At 45.1% G+C, this 14,495-nt stretch overlaps 1 protein-coding gene across 3 annotated transcripts in view; it reads right to left on the reverse strand.

Moving 5' to 3' along the window:
• cped1 (cadherin-like and PC-esterase domain containing 1) overlaps positions 1-14,495 on the reverse strand; it is a 281,530-nt gene that overhangs the window by 169,316 nt on the left and 97,719 nt on the right. For all 3 annotated transcript variants that reach the window (XM_078567997.1, XM_078567996.1, XM_078567995.1), the window contains exon 7: positions 9,516-9,658. In XM_078567997.1, coding sequence (XP_078424123.1) covers positions 9,516-9,658 — 143 coding nt within the window. The remainder of the gene's footprint in view (positions 1-9,515; positions 9,659-14,495) is intronic.

The raw sequence follows: 14,495 nt of genomic DNA on the forward strand, positions 1-14,495 counted from the left end.
TGTATGTCTATGTGTGTGTCTGTGTGTGTGTCTGTGTGTGTGTATGTGTCTATGTGTATGTCTATGTGTGTGTATGTGTGTGTCTATGTGTGTGTATGTCTATGTGTGTGTCTGTGTGTGTGTCTATGTGTGTGTGTCTATGTGTGTGTGTCTATGTGTGTGTCTATGTGTGTGTGTCTATGTGTATGTCTATGTGTGTGTATGTGTGTGTCTATGTGTGTGTATGTCTATGTGTGTGTCTGCGTGTGTGTCTGTGTGTGTGTCTATGTGTGTGTCTATGTGTGTCTATGTGTGTGTGTCTGTGTGTATGTGTGTGTCTATGTGTGTGTCTATGTGCGTGTATGTATGTGTGTGTCTATGTGTGTGTCTATGTGTGTGTCTATGTGTGTGTCTATGTGTGTGTGGTTTCCAGAAGTTAATGACAGTTTTAGGACATTAGTGACAATGAATGATGACAGTTTCATTGTCATTACCACCACAAAATCAAATTTGAGTGTGATGCAGCGAAGTCCAAAGCTAAGTTCTTCAGTTTAAACAAAGCAATATGCAAAGGAATGAAAGGCAATTTGGCTGAGGAAGGTTGGGAAACTATAGGCCAGTCAGCCTAAAATTTGTTATTGGGAAAATTCAAGAGTCCACTATTAAGGAAGAAATAGCAGGACATTTAGAAAAGCTTAATGCAATCAAACATGGGGCAGAATTTTCCTGTTGGCCTGTGGGGGCGGGCCCTGCATGCACGCGTGTAAAATGATGCACGGTGACGTCGGGCGAGCGGCCCGACGTTACTGCGCGCCATCGCGATATTTCATTGGGTGGGTGTGTGATGCGTGCCCGCCATTAGTTAACGGGCCACTTAAGGCCTTTGAGGCGCCAATCGACCGCGATTTTTCAGCGCCCGTGCAATCTTCGGGTCGGCGCATTTGGGGGAGGCCAGGAGTGCGCATTCAGCCTCCAGGGGAGCCACCTTTGGGAGGTCAGGTGCAGGCACAAGGGGCGCAGGGCCAAGAGGTAGTCCAAGGCAGAAGGGGCCGCAGAAGATGCCACTATCCTGCTGCCAGGGTGTACAAGTGGCGAAGCAGCTACCTCAATGTGTCTGGGGTGCAGTGCCGAAGGAGGCTCCGTCTCTCAAGGGAGACAGTCAACTATATCTGTCAGATGATTGGGCTTGAGATCTCCGCGAATTGTGTTGGTAGACACTCCATGCCAGTGGCTCTAAGGGTCACAGCTGCCCTCAACTTCTATGCCTCTGGCTCCTTCCAGGGGTCGGTGGGTGATCTTTGCAGAGTCTCCCAATCAGCTGCCCACACTTGTGTCAAGCACATTACAGACACTCTGTTCAGGCGTGCATTGACCTTCATCCACTACCATTGGGACCAGGCAAGTCAGACACATGAGCCAGAGGCTTCGCAGCCATTGCTGGCTTCCCCCGTGTCCAGGGTGCAATAGACTGTACACATGTGGCCATCAAGGCGCCAGCAGGTGACCCCAGTGCCTTCGTCAACAGGAAGGGATTCCACTCCATGAACATGCAGATAGTGTGTGATCACAGGATGCTGATTCTACAAGTCTGTGCAAGGTACCCAGGCAGCTCCCACGATGCCTACATCCTCAGACACTCCCAGGTGCCAGGGCTCTTCAGTGCTCCAGCCCGGCTGGATGGATGGCTGCTGGGTGTCAAGGGCTATCCCCTCAGAAGGTGGCTCATGACGCCTCTCCGCCATCCAAGAACAGAAGCTGAGCAGTGGTACAATAGGAGCCACACCTCCACAAGGGCTGTGGTGGAGGGAGCCATTGGTCTTCTCAAGATGCACTTCAGATGCCTGGACAACTCCGGGGGCGCACTCCAGTACCCCTCAGATCATGTGTCACTGATAGTGGTTGCATGCTGCACTCTCCGCAATCTTGCGCTGGAAAGGGGGAACTCAGTGGACAATGAAGACGTCAATGCAGTGGCTGCGGCTGCACACGATGAGTCCAGCAGTGAGTCCGAGGATGAGCACACACAGGGAAATGCTGAAGGGTTAGACGCTGACCTGGGCATACTCCAGGGAGGTAGGGACACCCAGGAGGCCTTAATCCAACAAACCTTCAGCTAGCACACCACATATGGACCTCCAGGACAAGCCTGGGCCCTATGCTCCATATTCGAAACCTAAGTGCAAAATCTGCCTGATTAGGAACATTAACTAAGGTCCTTGTTAATAAAGCTGAATGTCCCACAAAGCATTCATTACATTATTGGAAACCATCCACCTGCAGAACAAAAGAGGCACCCTCAGCCATGGTGACACGTCTGAATTTAATATTGCAACCAAAGAATGAAACAAAATGAAAAAGGTTTTAAAAATCACACCAACTCATAAAGACCTCATTCCGGGCCAACACAAAAGCACCAGTGATAAACCCATGGTGTGCCTAAGGTGCGTTATGTTTATGTTTTTGGGTGGTGCATCTTGGTGCTGACCCCTCGCTGGGAGTGGCATCTGAGGCAGCCTGCTCACTCTGCTGTCCTGTTGGCCTTGATGACCTTGGCGGTCGTCCTCTGGCCCGTGGAGCCAGTGCTGGCTCTGCCTGGGAGGGATCTGCCAGGTCCACAGCTGGTATCTCCCCAGTCATCACAGCCTCATCAGATGCAACGGTCACTGGCAGAGGGGCAGAGGAGCTGCCGCCCTCATCCACAGCGCCCTGAGAGGTGCCCGCAGAGACGACAGGCAGCTGCTGCGCTGACGTGAGGTCACTTCGGACCTTCCTGCTCACTGTGGATGGATGGGCACTGAGCTGGGAAACTTGGTACCCAGACCATCTCCCACACTGGCACTGACCAGCTGAGGTCAATGCTGATGTGAGGGCTTGCTGGTTTGAGCGCATCCCCAGGAAGCCCTGATGGGTCTCCTGGAGGAGCCTTTCCATGAGAGTCGCCGCTCTCTTCATGGATTGTGCATGGCGCTCGGACATGAGGCTCATTGCTTCGGCGATGGTCCGTGTAGACTCCTCCACCACGGACACCAAGCCAAGCATAGCCTCTTGTATCCCCACCAGATGCTACCACACACCCGGCTACATTTCCTGCACCTGCTGTGTCGTGGACAATTCCAGAGGTACATCATCAGGCACCGTCTGAGCATGTACCTGCTTCCCTGCAGTCCTCAATGCAGTCACTGCACTCAAACTTGAGGGAGGTGGCACCAAGAGGGAAAGCCTACCTGCTGGGTTAAGTGACCAATGCCAACATGGTACTCACCCTTCCTGAACGCAACACTGCGACACTAGACTCGGGTGCGCTGCACCACATCGCAGGAGCTCACCCCCTCCGCCACCTCCTCCCAGGCATGTTTGGTCATGTGGAGGGGCCTCCCCCTCCTGTCCTGGGGTACCAGGACCTCCTACCGTGCTGCCACCTCCTCAAGGAGGGCAGCAAGGCAATCATCGGAAAAACAAAGGGCACAGTGGCCTCCTGCCCTACCTTAATGCCTGGCCTGTTCACCAGCAGCGCTCCGGGAAGCCCTTCCACTGGCCATGATTTGCAGCCTTGGAAAGTCTGCAGCAACTTTTTAAAACAGGCCACCGGGTCGCCATTGGACCCAGTGGTCATTGCAGTCTCACCGCTGCCCGCCCACTCCCGCTGTCCTCGGGAGCCGTAATTCACGCTGGGCGGGCCTTAATTGGCCTGCTCGCGTAAAATGGTGGCGCGGACCCGATCGCGGGCAGCGATTGGGTCTGTGTCCACTCGGACCTGCTCCCGCTCTGCCCCCCCGCCAGCCAGAAAATTCAGCCCATGGTTTTGTGAAAGAGATATCATGTTTGACAAATTTGCTAGAGTTCTTTGAGGATATAACAAGCAGAGTTGATAAAGGGGAACCGGTAGGTGTAGTGTATTTGGATTTCCAGAAGGCATTCGATAAGGTGCCACATAAAAGGTTATTGCACAAGATAGGAGCTCACGGTATTGGGGGTAATGTATTTGCATGGATTGAGGATTGGTTAACACACAGAAGACAGAGAGTTGGGATTAATGGGTCTTTTTCAGGTTGGAAAGACATAACTAGTGGAATGCCACAAGGATCAGTCCTAGGGTCTCAATTATTTACGATCTATATTAATGACTTGAAGGAGGGGGCAGAGTGCAATGTGTCCAAATTTGCTGCCAATACAAAAATTGGTGATGAGGACATAAGGAATCTGCAAGGGGATATAGATAGGTTAAGTGAGTGGGCAAAAACTTGGCAGATGGAGCTTAATATAGGAAAGTGTGAGGTCATGCACTTTGGTAAGAAGAATCAAAAGGCAGACTATTATTTAAATGGAGAGAGACTCCAAAAAAGTGCAGCACAAGGGGATCTGGGTGTTCTTGTCCATGAAACACAAAATGTTAGCATGCAGGTGAAGCAAGTAATTAAGCAGGCAAATGGAATTTTGGATGCATTGCTAGGGGGTTGGAGTTTAAAAATAGGGAAGTCTTGTTACAACTGTACAGGGTGTTAGTGAGGCTGCACCTGGACTATTGTGTACCGTTTTGGTCCCCGTATTTAAAAAAGGATACACTGGCATTGGAGGTAGTTCAAAAGAAATTCACTGGGTTGATTTCTGGGATAAAGGGGTTGACTTATCAAGAACGGCTAAACAGGTTAGACCTTTATTCATTAGAGTTTAGAAGAATGAGGAGTGACCTTATTGAAACATACAAGATTCTAAAGGGGCTTTACAGGGTAGATGTTGAGATATTTCCACTAGTAGGAGAGTCTCAAACTAGGGGACATAGTTACAGAAGAAGGGGACACTCATTTAAAACTGAGGTGTGAAGGAATTTTTTCTCTCAGACGGTAATGAATGTCTGGAATTCTCTACCCCAGAGAGTTGTGGAGGCTAGATCACTGTAAGTATTTAAAGAGGAGGTAGATAGATTTTTGAAACATCGGGGAGTTGAGGGCTATGAGGAGCTGGCACAAAAGAGGAGTTGAGGCCTGGGGCAGATCAGCCATGGTGCTATTGAATGGCAGGGCAGGCTTGAGGGGCCGAATGGCCTATTCATGCTCCTATTTCTTATGTTCTAAATTAAAATATACAACAGTAGATAAAGCAATAGCAAACATTTAAAGAAATAGTTCATAATTCTCAATGAATACACATTCCCTTGAGGATTAAAAGCTCCACTGTAAGAGCAGTATAGTCAAGGCTCACGAGAGAAGCTAAGGATAGTGTTAAAATAATAATGTTGCCAAAAAGAATAGGAAGCCTGAAGATTGGGAGGGCATTAAAAATCAGCAAAGGATGACCAAGAAAGGAAGAATAGAACTTGACAATGATTTTGCAAGAAATATAAAAATATTGCATGAGCTTTTATAAGTATGTAAAAAGGGAGACATTAATAAAGTAAATGTGGGTCCATTAGAGGCAGAGACAGGAGAAAATATATTGGGGAATAAAGAAATGGCACAGACTCCAAACAAACATTTTGTGTTTTCACAGCAGAAGACACAAAGAGCATATCAGAAATTATGTGGGACCAAAGGTCTATTGAGAGTGCAGAACTTAAAGTAATTAAAGAAAAAACACCGATGAAATTAATGGGAATAAAAGTCAATAAAGCCCCTGGACTTGGTGATCTACACCCTAGTGTTTTAAATGAGGTGCCTGCGAAGATAGTGGATGCATTGATTTGGATCTTCCAGAATTCCTGAGATTCTGGAACAGCCCCTGTGAATTGGAAGAGAGCAAATATAACCCTGCTATTCAAGAAAGGAGGGAGAGAGAAATCAGGTAACTGTAGTTAACCTAACATTGACAGCAGGGAAAATGCTAGAATCAATTATTAAGGATGTGCTAACAGAGCGTTTGGAAAATCATAATATGATTAAGCAGAAATAACATCGTTTTATGAAAGAGAAATCTGCTCAAAAATCTGAAGTTTTTTTGCTATCCTTTACAATATATCAAAATATCAAAATAGTTTTTGCACTACCTTTCAACGTACACTGAACCATGAAATTGGATGGTCTCTTAGGTAGTGAACAACTGGCACGGATCCAAACTAATTTAGCACACTCCCTCTGCTGGTGTGTGGATGTCAGTACCACATTTCTTCAGATTGGATTTCAAATTATCTTGGCGTCTCTTTCTCTGGCCAGCAACATTCCTTTGGCGGAAGCTCAGTTCTGAATAAAGTAGCTACTTAATGCAACAGTGCAGGGCAATCGATGAGCAATTAACTCATAGCTCAGATGGTTTGCTGTACGGTATTGAGGTGACACACCTTCTTCTGATGCTTTCTCACCTTCTCCCTTCTTCTTCTCCTTAGATAGCTGCTGCCACTCTGCCTTCTCCAAATGCGGGTCCTTGTGTACGGTGAAACTGTGTAACATACAGCACAATGCGGGAGGCTCTAGGGCCTATTATCCAGACATGTTGAGATCCCTGAACCTCTGCTTCAGCAGCCCTATAGTGGGCTCATTAATCATCCTGATGGTCCCATGGCATTGATTATACCTATGTTGCTCAGGATTGGTGGAGTTGCAGAGGGGGTGTCACAAGCAACATGTTGTCTTGAAAAGCCGATGGCTGCCACGAATTACTTACGGTGCATATTGAACTTTTTAAGGAAGACTTGTGTGTTTTTAAAGAAATACAAGCAAGGACACTGAGCAAAAGATGGCTGATAATGTAAAGTGACCGCTTTCTGGAAAATTCCTACGTGGATTATACTGACAGACCTGTCCTGAGAGGATATGGAATGTCACACTGAAAAGGTGTCATGGCCTCTTTCAGGCAGAGACACTTGAAAGAGAGATAGGAAAGATGCAAAAGACAGATTTGCACATCTCAACAGTCACCCAAAAATCAAATCAATCCCCTGTTGATTTATATCTCAGAGTGTGTAAATAGTTCTGAGATGGATGCAAGATGACTATTTCCCCTCATGGAATACACAGGAAAAATGGGTTAAAAAGCTAGCTGCAGATCAGTGCAGTGTGTGCTGGTGTGCTGTCAGTGTGACAGCACAAGAAGACCAGCTAGTCACCCCTGCAGTTGCAGGCGAAGTCTCTCTCTCTCTCTCACTCTCTCTCTCTCTCTGTTGCTAGAGGCAAGGCTCAGCACAAGCCACAATGAAAAAGGAAACAGGGCAGCCTCTTCAGCTACCCTGCAGAACCAAGTATCTCCAAAACTAACCGCAAAACTGCCAAAGTCAGCTCTATCAGAATCACCCAACTTAATGGCTGTAATGTACTGCCATCTACACCTCATGGACAAGCCAAAGACTGATTTGTATATTTTTAAAAACTTTTATTTGGGCTATTAGTTTCTCATTTCTGATCTGTGTGTGTGTGTATGTGTTGCATTTTTATTATTTTTCTTGAGTTTTAGTAGCTAATTAACTTACTCCTTTGAGTCAAGAAAGCCTGGTTACATTGGCTCCTTCTAAAAAATAAACACATTTGGACTGAGAACAGGTATTCACGTGGGGAAGGGATCCCTTTTAAATTATCCCTGTTGTGACCAACTGAGAGGGTTTAATAAAGAAGGGGAACAAGCTGATCCCTACTCACCCGGGAGCATAACAAAATTAGGGTCCCATTTTGGAAGTTAACAAATTGGGGGACCTCGTGCGGGGACTGATCATAACTATGTGTATCCCTCAGCTCCCAGCAGTAAACCTTCCATGACCCTGGAAAGGGTGGGGGAGGCGGGGGAGGCTGGTTGACCGTCACATCATGACAGCTGCTGGTTATCTTGCACGAACTTTCATGACCCTGCTTCTGTGATCAGACATCACCTGGACATTAACAGCATGGTAACCTTTTCTATTCATGAATGCCGGTGGCCGGTGTTCTGATGCCCTGATGGCAACATGCATGCAGTCAATATGCCCTCAATATGAGGAAAGTCAGCTTTAACTATAACTTCATGAGCTCCTTCATGTTTTCTGTTGACATCAGTGGGTAAGGTGATGTACTGGTTAGCCCCGACAAATTGGGCATTAGTGGCCTGCTGAATGTAGATGTGTACCACAAACTGGGAGATGCAGCTGATGTCCCTTCTAGTAAGACTGGAAGGAGCCACTGGCAAAGAAATTAAGGCCTATGGTGTAGCTTACAGAGTAAAACAAAAGTAAAAAAAAAAACACAAATGGGGAAGCTGGCAGCTCTTCTGACAATCCAATTAGCTCCCAGATCCTGTGATTGAACACCTACAGTTCCTCTACATACTGTTTCAATGGCTCTGAGAGACCAATCCCACTTGATTTTTCTAGCGGGTCAGGCACTGGGCAGGACATCTGTAATTTCATGTTAAAATGTTGTTGTTCCTATTTGCATCACAGTTCTGGCAAACAGGAGCATATTGGGAATGCAATGATTTGTACTCTTTCTCTAATCCGACGACATGAACTTACACTTTGGTCTGTCGGCAGCGAGAGCTGAATTATGAACGTGGTTGTTGACATGGAGCATGAGAGAAATATCTCTTGTTCCGTGCACAAATCACACAAACATTGTGGGCAGAGCCTGGGAACAGGCATTGACATGAATGATGGTTACTGACCAGCTGCACTTTTTGACCTGGTGAAATGTCCTCTGTTCACCTAGGCTATTGCATTTTGACTAATGACCCGGATGGCAACACGGATTCCATCACTCACCTCCTGCACTTTTGGAAATTTATCAATGCACTGTAACGAGGCAGCCCTTGTTCCAGTGTTCCTGCTATTCAGTGGGAAGGGTGGTGAAGCTTTGAGACCCCCTCTCCTGTTTGATATATCTATGGGCGGCAAATTCGCTGAGACCTCTGATGTTCTCTACATTTGTCTGGAAGGACTCAAAGGCATAGCAATTGAGAGCTGTGACCACTTTGACAGCCATTTATTATTGCCTACAGGTCTTCTTCAAGCAGGTGGCATAACTCTCTCTGTTTAATATGAGCACAATGTAGTCTGAATCTGTTACCGTCTGTCACTATTGAAAGTCCTTTTTATTCCTTTTCATCTTCCTCCATTAAATCAAGTAACAGGAGATCACTACACAAAATTCCCATGGCTAATACGTTAAAAATGCTGCTCGAAGGTTTTGATTCCCAACACAAGAACTTGGCTGGCCTTTAATGTCTATTTCAAGTTGCTGAGATTAGGGTACTATACACGTATGAAGACAGCAATATACCAGGCTTCCCCACACGTAGCATTACAAGCAGATTTACACTGGTAATCTGATAAAGACACAAACTCACCATCCATTGACAAACTTTAGAATAACTTCAAGTGCTAAGCTCAGTGGGCAGCAAGTACCTGGGTTCAGTAACTCTCAAAACTTTAGGCCTCGACAGCACATACACCACCAACATTAGCCATCATGAAACAGCAATTTGCAGGCTTATGAGAAATATTTAAATTATTTTCATTCTTGTTGTGTGGCACTCAAAGAATTAACAGAATGCACAGTTATAGATTGTTTTAAACTTAAATCTAATGATTACAGCAATTCAGATGTTAGACCCTAGTTGATGCTTTCAACTGTTAGATTACTCACCTTTCTGATGTTCCTCGACTTTTGCTAGAAGATTCAATGTTTACTTCAGCTATTAATAAAAGTTGCGTAATTAACTCCTTCATGTTCTCAAAGGCCTGTGCTGAAGTAGCTGTTCCAAAGTATTTTTCAAAATATGCCCGAAGCTGTTAAAGATTTTATATTTCATTATACAACTCATACTTCATACATGGATTTCATTATATATGCATGCTTACAATGTTCAAAATAACCAAACTATGAATTGGAGCTTTTTCATAAATGTGTGTTAAGTACAGCTCTTGGCGTTTGCAGGAGCAGATGGCTCATAGCCACCACAGAACATAAGGCACTGTTCAAACTTCACTCACTTAACAGGAATGAGGAAGCTGCCCTACAATTTGTCATCTGAGCATTTCCTATTTTAATCACTCCATCATTGGCGGCTGTGCCTTTATCTGCCAAGGCCCTAAGTTCTGGAATTAATAGAAACATAGAAATTAGAAGCAGGAGTAGGTCATTCAGCCCTTCGAGCCTGCTGCACCATTCAATATGATTGTGGCTGATTCCCTATCTCAACGCCATACTCGCGCTCTTTCTCCGTACCCCTTGGCACCTTTAGCACCTAGAAATCTATCTATTTCCTTCTTAAATATATTCAGTGACTTGGCCTCCACAGCCTTCTGTGGTAGAGAATTTCACAGGTTCACCAGCCTCTGAGTGAAAAAGTTTCTCTTCATCTCAGTCCTATATGGCCTACCCCATATCCTGAGATTGTGACCCCTTGTTCTAGACCCCCCAGTTAGAGGAAATATCATCCCTGCATCCAGTCTGTCCAGCCCTGTCAGAATTTTATATGTTGCAATGAGATCCCCTCTCGTTCTTCTATACTCCAGTGAATACAGGCCTATTCAGCTCAATCTCTCCTCATATGACAATCCTGCCATCCCAGGAATCAGCCTGGTGAACCTTCACTTCACTGCCTCTATGGCAAGTATATCCTTTCCCTCCCTAAACCTCTCCATCTCTCTTCCTTCCTTTAAGATGATCCTTAAAACATATCTCTTTGACCAAGCTTTTGGTCACCTGTCTTAACATCTCCTTATGTGGCTCAGTGCTATATTTTGTCTGATAATGCCCCTGTGGAGTGCCTTGGGAATACAGACATGGGGCAGAGTATAACGCTCGTCGAGCAGGGGTGCACTCGAACCGACTGAGCGTAAAATGACGTGCGATGACGTTGGGCGAGTGTCCTGATGTCATCGCGCACTTGCGCAATATTTCGGTCAGCAGGTGCGTGTGGGAGTCAACAGCGCACCCGCTAACAATTAAAAGGCCTATTAAGGTCATTAAAGTTATAACTGAAAGAAATTTTTCGCTGCCCATCCAACCTTACGGCTGGCGAGCGGGCGAAAAGGCCAAGCGGCCTTTGCGTTTTTTAACAAGCCTCATCCACGGGCGGGATGAGGTTTCCGACAGCAAATAAAAATAAAATATAAATGTAAACATTTCATTAAGAACGTGTCCTGAATCATGTGATAGAGTCACATGACAGGCACATGAGGAGGCATGTCTTTTAACAATTTAAAAGCCTTTCTTTTTATTTCTTTAAATCTTCATCAAACTTCCACTCTTGCCCTCCTCGTCCCCCCCTACCGCCACACACAGGGGGTGCTGGGCGCTGCCGTGCGCGATTCACGCAGAGCGGGCCTTAATTGGGCTGCCAGCGTGAAATTGCGGTCTGGCCCCCATCATGGGCAGCGGTCGGCTTACCAACTGCCCCTGCCCACCCTCGCCAAGCCCGCCCAATGTGGGAAAAATCCTGGCCATGCAAATTGTTGTGGAAGGGAGTGGGAGTGGGAGACACTGTCAAACACTCCAGGTGCCATATATGAAATTCTCAAACTTCACTTAATAGTTCTGGCATCATCTGAAATCCGAGAGTGTATCACCATACTGGAACCTTCAGCCTCACCCCACATCAACTCCTCCACATAACATATCAGTCAAATTTTTATATTATTATTGCAGTTATAACAAATGCACCTGTAGGCACATAGGCTAGGAGGTTAGTCCGCAAAATTGTCGAAAATTGGATGGAATCATAGTGGCAAATGTCTTACGATTTATGTGCTAAGTACTAACACCACCCCACTGACCCAATAATGATTTCCATCCTCCCAACTCTACCAGGAGCACTGCTGCTCGGTCTTTCTCTGCGTGCAAATAGGAGTCAGGGACTAGCAATACCTGTCATACCTGTAGGTAGTGCTGTAACAGTGGTTTTCAATGTTAACTATTATGATATTAGTTAACTTTAACTAGCTTTACGGTCACATCAAAGTTGTTCTTTCAGTTCCTATTAAAAAGCTTAACTTGTGCCTGCCTGCAGTTCCACATTCTGACCACCTGGTGTCAGTGTGAAGCAGTGCCTTCATCTCAGCTCAGTCACTACTATGATAGATTCCTATTGTAAATAGTTTAAAGTTTTGATTTTACAAATAACAGCATAAAATTACTTAACTTTTGTTATCTTTCTCCAGCAGATCACATTTCACCCTGATATTAATTTCTATTGTTTTTCTTGAGCCTCTCCATAATCTGCAGTGAGCTTTCCATCCCCACATCTGCCCTATTGGGGTCAATTCAGTCTGCTCTCGCCATTACCGGACTCATAGTAAACAGGTACTTGGGCTTTGTGTGTACCTACACCTTTTTTATTGGAGACTGAACGTGTCCGTTGCCTTCAATTTACTCATCTGCTCACTCTAGGGTTGCCACCGCCCCCCCCAAGTTGTCTTGGAGTCTCCAAGAATCAAAGAATAATCTCCTAGGGACACAGATGGCAGAAATCCAGGAGAAACCTCATGAGGGCTTCAAAGAATATGAGTTTTGTTCCATTTTCCTTCAACACTTCCATTTACTAGTTTATTAGTTATAAAAACAAATCAGAGATGGAAAGAAAGCTGTATGACTCAGTGGGGGGCGGTTTCAGTCAAGAGCTGATGTGATGAAACTTCCAGTATTGCAGCAAGCCTAGCTCACCCAACGCCCTACACTCTCCAATTGGCTCTGCTCTGTGTCTTGGCTGCTTCAATCCTCCTGACGTTCCTCTCATTATGGCAGTCAGCTGAGGAGCTGATCAATCTGTGTCTCCACCACTGCTGCCTGCTCTTCTCCTGTTTTCATTTATTTTGTACTCTTGGGCAATCTCAGGACACTCTCTCCCCTATTTTTACTGTTATTTTCCTCTTCCACCTATCTTGCCTTTTTATTGGAAACCTGATCCTATTCTTGGCTTGCTCTTTCCCTAGCAACATGTCTATGAGAGTAAAACTGTTTGATCTCTCCTACTTCTTCCCTCCTCAGTCCTTTCCTTCCCCCCCTCTCCAATCTCATTACTTCTCCCTCTCATCTCCTTTCCCTGCCGTTCCTTTCACTCTTCTCATATTTTCTATCAGTACATTTTTTTTGCAATTCTTATACTGTGATCAACTCAATTAAATCACCACAATGATAAATGCCTAAGATGAAGACAGCAAAAGAGAAAGTGTGAAAACAAATGGAAAGTGTACTGGAAAGGAAGGAAGATAATGAATGCTGATACACAACGCAAAATATGCATTAGAGCTGATTAAATTTGAACTGAAAAGACAAGCTGCTCGATCCCCCACTCTAACCTATGGAATTGTCCATATTAATCAACTACATTGGTCTTTAATGCTTCAGGTTGTACTGAATCCAGGAGGAAGAGACTGGTTTACTCTGCATCCTACTGAAAGGCAACAACTTCATATTCACAGAACACAGACTTTGTAGAACACTATATTTGGAATGGTGATAAGAAGGGCTATATTTTTTTTGAAACAGGATTTTCCCCTTCTATTCCTTTTTACTAATTATCCCCACTATTTGATTTGATTTTATAATCTAGGCCAATACTTCAATACAGTAGAGAGGGTGCTGCACGGTCAAAGGTACATTTTTTCATATGAGGTATCAAACTGAGGCCTCAGCTATCCTTGCAGATGGATGCGAAAGCTCCCATGGATCTTGCTGTGTGAAAATTGGCTCCTATGCTTTTCTATGTTACAACAGTGACCGCATTATTAAAGTATTTAATTGGCTGTGAAGCACTTTGGGATATCCTGAGGTCAAGAAAGCAGCTATGTAAACACAAATTTTTTCTTTACTCAATCTAGATAAGTAATTTATTTGTCATGTAAAATGGGGTAATTGCAATAAGTGGGATAGAGGGGGTTCTGTCATTGACTAGTCTAGTTTAGGGTATTTATTCTGCGGTTGTCATAACTAATTTCACTATCCGCAGTTCGTGAAAGAATATAGTATATTTTTATCCATTAATAACTCCTTATATTGTAAGATAATCAACTGAATCAATCACAAGTGAATTAAATAGATATTAGGAACCTAAACCTGCACAGTGTAGATTGGAACACAGGTGCTTTTTCTAACATGCTAACAAACTATCCACTATCTGTCCTATCTAAAGTTAGCTTGGCTGCTCAACAATCTTCTACCCAGTAACACATTGTGCTGTTTAGCATGTTTGACATGATAGCACAAGCTAATATAAGGGCCTGGATCTTCCGATGAGCGGCAGTCATCATCGGATTGCCACTCCGCTCGAACATTCCCCCGAGTCGACTCTGGGACTCCCCATTTCTTCTGGGACCTTTCAAACTCGGCTTTTCCAGAAATGCGGAGCATCCCTCAGAGAGCTCCATCACAGCTGAGCAGAGTTGAGGGAAAGACAGAACACAACACTAGTTTTTACGGCACTAGTTGCAAAATGGTAAGTTTAAAGGTCCAGTTTGAATGTTAGTGAGTGAATGGGTGAGTGGATGAATGAGGGAATGGGTAGGGTGGTAGGATGGGTAGGTGATTGATGTCAGTAAGAAGGTGAGGTGGGTAAGTGGGTAGGTGGGTAGGGTGGTAGGTAGGTGAGGGGGTAGGTGGGTGGGTAGGGTAAGTGAGGAAGCA

Source organism: Cetorhinus maximus, chromosome 22, assembly GCF_964194155.1.
Source record: "Cetorhinus maximus chromosome 22, sCetMax3.hap1.1, whole genome shotgun sequence".
In the NCBI taxonomy this organism is placed as follows: Eukaryota; Metazoa; Chordata; class Chondrichthyes; order Lamniformes; family Cetorhinidae; genus Cetorhinus; species Cetorhinus maximus.